At 49.4% G+C, this 7500-nt stretch overlaps 1 protein-coding gene across 1 annotated transcript in view; it reads right to left on the bottom strand.

Annotated features, from left to right (window-relative positions):
- Positions 1-7500, bottom strand: part of elmod3 (ELMO/CED-12 domain containing 3) — a 14712-nt gene that overhangs the window by 3636 nt on the left and 3576 nt on the right. Inside the window, exons 5-7 of the mRNA XM_084440275.1 lie at positions 7198-7260; positions 638-726; positions 1-110 (exon numbers count right to left, since the gene is read on the bottom strand). The exon at positions 1-110 is cut by the window's left edge and continues 14 nt beyond it. Of these exons, the coding sequence (XP_084296401.1) occupies positions 1-110; positions 638-726; positions 7198-7260 (262 nt within the window). The remainder of the gene's footprint in view (positions 111-637; positions 727-7197; positions 7261-7500) is intronic.

Below are 7500 nucleotides of genomic sequence, written 5' to 3'. Positions count from 1 at the left end.
AACACCAGGTCCCTCTCCTCCAGAAGCTCCCGGTGCAGTCTGGGAGGGCCGAACAGGAAGTGTGTCAGAGCAGCCAGACCAGTCCTCCTCACCGTGGGTTGGATGTTTCTCTACAGAGAGAGACAGGACAAACTACATGACTGCTCTAAACACAAACACAGACCTGCTGCTGCACAATTATGACAAAAATCACATTGTAATTGCAATTAAAGTGTGAGTAATATTTCACATTTTAAATACAATTTCTGTGGTGCCGCCTTCATATATACAAAAACCGAACAAAAATCTTAGAAATGTATGTTATCTACCTGCCATCTATCAGTGAACTTGCTCACAGTGCTCAGTGGGAACACGTGTGATTGGTCATACAGCATAAAAGCTCATGATTCGTCCATGTGCCCCCAGCGCGCTCAATGCTAGACTGAGTTATTCATTGCAGCCTTTTGCGATTAGTTAATTGCAGAGGTCATAATCGCGATTATGATTAATGCATGATTTATTGTGCTGCCCTAACACACACACACACACATACACGGCATCACGCACAAAGTTAAAGAGACACACCCACCGACACACCCACGCCCCCCCCACCACACACACACACACACACACCCAGCAAGCCAGTCAGCCAGCTCACCAGCAGCTCTCCCAGGTCGGTGGTCTGGAAGTGCTGCAGAGCCTCGTTGAAGGAGATGAGAGGGGTGGGGCTGGAGTCCTCACTGACAGCTGCACACAGAGGGACAGTTACACACCGGTACGTAACAGTTACACACCGGTACATAAGTCACACACCGTTACATAACAGTTACACATTGGTACATAACAGTTACACACTGGTACATAACATTTACACACCGGTACATAACAGTTACACACCGGTAAATAACAGTTACACACCGGTACATAACAGTTACACACTGGTACATAACAGTTACACACCGGTACATAAGTTACACACCGTTACATAACAGTTACACACCGGTGCATTACAGTTACACACCGGTACATAACAGTTACACACCGGTACATAACAGTTACACACCGGTACATAAGAGTTACACACCGGTACATAAGTTACACACTGGTACATAACAGTTACACACCGTTACAGTACATAACAGTTACACACCGTTACAGTACATAACAGTTACACACCGGTACATAACAGTTACACACCGGTACATAACAGTAACACACTGTTACATAACAGTTACACAATGGTACATAACAATTACACACCGGTACATAACAGTTACACACCGTTACATAACAGTTACACACCGTTACATAACAGTTACACACCGTTACATAACAGTTACACAGCGGTACATAACAGTTACACACCTGTACATAACAGTTACATACCGGTACATAACAGTTACATACCGGTACATAACAGTTACACACCTTACATAACAGTTACACACCGTTACATAACAGTTACACACCATTATATAACAGTTACACACTGTTACATAACAGTTACACACTGGTACATAACAGTTACACACTGTTATACAACAGTTACACACTGTTACATAACATTTACACGCCGGTACATAGCAGTTACACACCGGTACTGTACATAACAGTTACACACCGGTACTGTACATAACAGTTACACACCGGTACATAACAGTTACACATCGGTACATATTAGTTATACCATAACATACCGTTAGACACAGTTACACACAGTTAAACAACATGAAATAGTTACAACCAGTTACATACCGTACATTATGTACATACAGTAACAGTTACACACCGGTACATAACAGTTACACACTGTTACATAACAGTTACACACTGTTACATAACAGTTACACACCGTTACATACGGTTACATACCATTACATAACAGGTACACACCGTTACATAACAGTTATACACAGTCATACACAGTAGGTCCACTGACTAACTGTTCAAGCCTACAGAGACACACCCACTGAACACTAGAAGGGGGAATCAGTAGTGATTGCCGATTCGATTCTTGGGCTCTCATTTCCACCATTTGACTGCAGTATCCTATTAAATACAGTAACCCATTAAACACAGTAGCCCATTAAATACAGTAACCCATTAAACACTGTAGCCCATTAAATACAGTAACCCATTAAACACAGTAGCCCATTAAATACATTACTGTATTTAATGGGCTGCTGTATTACTGTGTTTAATTGTCAATGTGTTTAATGGTTACTGTGTTTAATGGGTTACTGTGTTTAATGGTTACTGTGTTTAATGGTTTCTGGGGTCTCAGAAAAGTGAATTTGAATGTCCTATGCAGAAAAAAACTCACATTTCGCCCCAGAGATATCTTATTTCATCTGTCTGAATGGATTCCTGTGAAAGCCCCGTTGACCAATGAGATGTAGGGGGAGGGGTGGAAAAAAATGGCGGAGTTCAGAGCGGAAGCAAACCTGGTCGCTAGGGCGGGACCTGGGCAGGACCTGATAATGCTCCTCCATCTACGTCACCAAAACAACAGTAACAACGTGGAAAACTCTGAAAATCCGAATGGCTTGTTGAAGGGTGGAGCTTCCAGAGCAGGAGAAAGTGTGCTGACAATAAACAAACGACTGGGTTGTTTGATATCAACTTTTGTACATTGGCAGGACCATCAGAGACCAACATGTATATTATAAACACATTACAAAATTGATTTAGCATGTGCGGTGCCCGTTAATGGGTTACTGTGTTTAATGGTTACTGTATTTAATGGTCACTACGTTTAATGGTTACTGTATTAAATGGTTACTGTGTTTAATGGTTACTGTGTTTAATGGTTACTGTATTTAATGGTTACTGTGTTAAATGGTTACTGTGTTTAATGGTCACTGTGTTTAATGGTTACTGTGTTTAATGGTTACTATGTTTAATGGTTACTCTGTTTAATGGTCACTGTGTTTAATGGTCACTGTGTTTAATGGTTACTGTGTTTAATGGTTACTGTATTTAATGGTTACTGTGTTTAATGGTTACTGTATTTAATGGTCACTGCGTTTAATGGTTACTGTATTTAATGGTTACTGTGTTTAATGGTTTAACAGGCAGTGGCTAGTTTTCTGTGCAAAACTAGAATGGAGAATGGAGTAAGACGCCTCCTTCCCTCCACTAGTCTGGGGGTCAACCTTGGGCAAGTGGTAGTACCCCCTAGCCCCCCTACCTGGGGTTACAGGTAAAATCCCCTGATGAAAGAACAACCAAAAGGAAGAGAGACCCGGCCCGGAGGAAGCCCGGGGCCCTCGTCTGGAGCCAGGCCCAGACGGAGGGCCCGCCTGCGAGCGCCTGGTGGCCGGGCTTACCACGGAGCCCGGCCGGGCCTAGCCCGAACAAGCAACGTTGAAGCACCATCCCCTCCTCCATCGTCCTTGGACCCACCACCCGCGGGAGGAATTGTCGGGGTCGGGTGAGCTGCCAACTAGGTGGCGGTGAAGGCGGGGGGGCACCGACGGACTGGACCCGGGCGGCAAAGGCTGGCTCTGGGGACATGGAACGTGACCTCGCTGGGGAGGAAGGAGCCGGAGCTTGTGAGGGAGGTGGAGCGATACCAATTACACCTGGTGGGGCTAACCTCCACGCACAGCACCGGCACCGGAACCAAACTCCTGGATAGGGGTTGGACCCTGTTCTTCTCACGGTATGAGGCGTAAGGCAGGTGTGGCAATACTAGCTAGACCCCAGCTGAGCGCCTCTGTGCTGGAGTTCACCCCAGTGGACGAGAGGGTCGCCTCCCTGCGCCTTAGGACTGTGGGGGGCGGGACTCTGACTGTGGTTTGTGCTTATGCAACGAACAGCAGTTCAGAGTACTCGGCCTTCCTGCAGACCCTGAGTGGAGTCCTATTGGGGGCTCCTGCAGGGGACTGCACACGTAGGCAATGATGGAGAAACTTGGAGGGGCGTGATTGGGAGACATGGCCACCACGATCTGAACCCGAGTGGTGTTTTGTTGTTGGACTTCTGTGCTAGTCACGGTTTGTCCATAACAAACACCATGTTCGAACACAAGGATGCCCACAAGTACACCTGGCATCAGAACACCTTAGGCCGAAGGTCGATGATCGATTTCATTATCGTATCATCTGATCTGAGGCCATGTGTTTTGGACACTCGGGTAAAGAGAGGGGCAGAGCTGTCCACTGATCACCATCTGGTGGTGAGCTGGTTTCGATGGCGGGGGAAGCTTCTGAACAGACCTGGTAAACCCAAGCGTGTAGTGAGGGTGAACTGGGAACGTCTGGAGGAAGAGCCTGTCCAGAGAGATTTCAATTGCCACCTCCGGCGGAGCTTCTCAGGCATCCCTGTGGAGGTTGGGGACATCGAGCATGAGTGGTCGGTGTTCAAAGCCTCAATTGCTGAAGCTGCGGCTGGGAGCTGTGGCCTGAGGGCCATAGGTACCTCAAGGGGCGGTAACCCTCGGACACCGTGGTGGACAGCGGTGGTCAGGGAAGCCGTCCGACTGAAGAAGGAGGCCTTCCGGGATATGTTAGCCCGGGAGACCCCAGAAGCAGTTGCAGGGTATCGACTGGCCCGGAGGGCTGCGGCTTCGGCCGTGACCAAGGCAAAGCAGCGGGTGTGGGAGGAGTTCGGAGAAACCATGGAGAAGGACTTTCGGTCGGCACCAAAGTGTTTCTGGAAGACCATCAGACACCTCAGGAAGGGAAAGCGGGGGACCATCCAAGCTGTATACAGCAAGGAGGGGACACTGCTGACCTCAACTGAGGAGGTTGTTGAGCGTTGGAAGGAGCACTTTGAGGAACTCCTGAACCCGACTAATCCACCCTCTACGATCGAGGCAGAGCCGGAAGATGATGGGGGGTCGTCAATTTCCTTGGAGGAGGTCACTGAGGTAGTCAAACAACTCCACAGTGGCAGAGCCCCAGGGACTGATGAGATCCGTCCAGAAATGCTGAAGGCGCTGGGTGTAGAGGGGCTGTCTTGGTTGACACTCCTCTTTAACATTGCGTGGAAGTCTGGGTCAGTGCCAAAGGAGTGGCAGACTGGGGTGGTGGTTGGAGGAGGTCACTGAGGTAGTCAAACAACTCCACAGTGGCAGAGCCCCAGGGACTGATGAGATCCGTCCAGAAATGCTGAAGGCGCTGGGTGTAGAGGGGCTGTCTTGGTTGACACTCCTCTTTAACATTGCGTGGAAGTCTGGGTCAGTGCCAAAGGAGTGGCAGACTGGGGTGGTGGTCCCAATATTCAAAAAAGGGGACCAGAGGGTGTGTGTGAATTATAGAGGCATCACATTACTCAGCCTCCCAGGGAAAGTTTACTCCAAGGTGCTGGAAAGGAGGGTCCGGCCGATAGTCGAACCTCAGATCGAAGAGGAACAATGCGGATTTCGTCCTGGTCGTGGAACCACCGACCAGCTCTTCACTCTCACAAGGATCTTGGAGGGCGCTTGGGAGTTTGCCCAACCTGTCTACATGTGTTTTGTGGACTTGGAGAAGGCTTACAACCGGGTCCCTCGAGAGGTCTTGTGGAGGGTTATGCGAGAGTATGGGGTGAGGGGTCCCTACTTAGGGCCATCCAATCCCTGTACACCCAGAGCGAGAGCTGTGTCCGGGTCTTCGGCAGTAAGTCGTCTTCCTTTCCGGTGGGGGTTGGCCTCCGCCAGGGCTGCGCTTTGTCACCAATCCTGTTTGTGATTTTCATGGACAGGATATCGAGGCGTAGCCGTGGGGAGGTGGGTTTGCAGTTCGGTGAGCTGGGGATCACGTCGCTGCTTTTTGCAGATGATGTGGTCCTGATGGCATCATCTGCCTGCAACCTCCAGCACTCTCTGGATAGGTTCGCAACTGAGTGTGAAGCGGCTGGGATGAGAATCAGCACTTCTAAATCTGAGGCCATGGTTCTCAGCAGGAAACCGGTGGCCTGTCCGCTCCGAGTAGGAAATGAGTCCTTACCCCAAGTGAAGGAGTTCAAGTATCTGGGGGTCTTGTTCACGAGTGAGGGAACCATGGAGAGGGAGTTTGGCCGGAGAATCGGAGCAGCTGGTGCGGTTCTGCAGTCGCTTTACCGCAGTGTTGTGACGAAAAGAGAGCTGAGCCAAAAGGCGAAGCTCTCAATCTACCGGTCTATCTCCGTCCCCATCCTCACCTATGGTCATGAAGGATGGGTCATGACCGAAAGAACGAGATCACGGATACAAGCGGCCAAAATGAGTTTTCTCCGGAGGGTGGCTGGGGTCTCCCTGAGAGATCGGGTGAGAAGTTCAGTCATCCGGGAGAGACTCGAAAGGAGACAGTTGAGGTGGTTCGGGCATCTAGTGAGGATGCCTCCTGGGCGCCTCCCTAGGGAGGTGTTCCAGGCGTGTCCGGCTGGGAGGAGGCCGCGGGGTAGACCCAGGACTAGGTGGCGGGACTACATCTCCGCACTGGCCTGTGAGCGGCTAAAGATTCCCCAGGCAGAGCTGGTTGATGCTGCTAGGGAAAGGGATGTCTGGGGCCCCCTGCTGGAGCTGCTGCCTCCGCGACCCGACCCCGGATAAGCGGATGAAGATGGATGGATGGATGTGTTTAATGGTTACTGTCTTTAATGGTCACTGTGTTTAATGGTTACTGTGTTTAATGGTCACTGTGTTTAATGGTCACTGTGTTTAATGGTTACTGTGTTTAATGGTTACTCTGTTTAATGGGTTAAACACTGTAACCCATTCAATACAGGGGGTCCCGTAATGGTAGAGGAAACACTGAAATACATCCCAAGCACAGAATTATTGTGAAAACCGGATAAATTCTGAAAGTTTATTTATGGGGATTTGTGAATCAACTGATAATCCTCGAGAATAGAATCGCAATTCTTATATGAATCTTTTTTTTCCACCTTCCCTAGTGCACACACACTCAGCCAGTGGGCTTTAATACAGACCTACTGCACACACACTCAGCCAGCGGGCTTTAATACAGATCTACTGCACACACACTCAGCCAGTGGGCTTAAAAACAGGCAATGCACATACCGGACTATCAGCAAGCTAGCACAGTCCCGTAGCACTGCACTCTACAGCTGCCATGTGACGTCACAACAGACATATTCCCCGGTCCCCATGGGAACCAGCACAGCCATGACAGGAGCCTGACAAGCAGCTCATCATGGGATTATCTCCATATCACCAGGCTGGTCACATAGCGGAGCATGGCCTTAATATCCAGCCAATAGGAAGCTGCGGTACAGAGTCTGCTGTCTCACCTGGCTGGACGCTCTCCAGGGCCTCCCACTCCTCCCTGACCTGCTGAAGCTCCGCGCTCTCCACTGGACACACACACACACACACACACACACAAAGGTAAGGCAAACACACACCTTACATACAGTATGACACATGCATGCCTCACATCTCACCTGCAACCACCTAGTTCATCTGCAGTCTAAATCGTGCTTTCTAATCCACCCTTCACCACCCCACTCTCTCCTTCTCTCCTTTCACCACCCTAGAGGGTTCTCTCTCTCTCTCTCCTTCTCTCCTTTCACCACCCTAGAGGGTTCTCTCTC

This window comes from Borostomias antarcticus (genome assembly GCF_949987555.1).
Source record: "Borostomias antarcticus genome assembly, chromosome: 6".
Lineage (NCBI taxonomy): Eukaryota > Metazoa > Chordata > Actinopteri > Stomiiformes > Stomiidae > Borostomias > Borostomias antarcticus.
The sequence above is the reverse complement of the archived record's forward strand: the minus strand, read 5'-3'. Positions and strand labels throughout refer to the sequence as shown.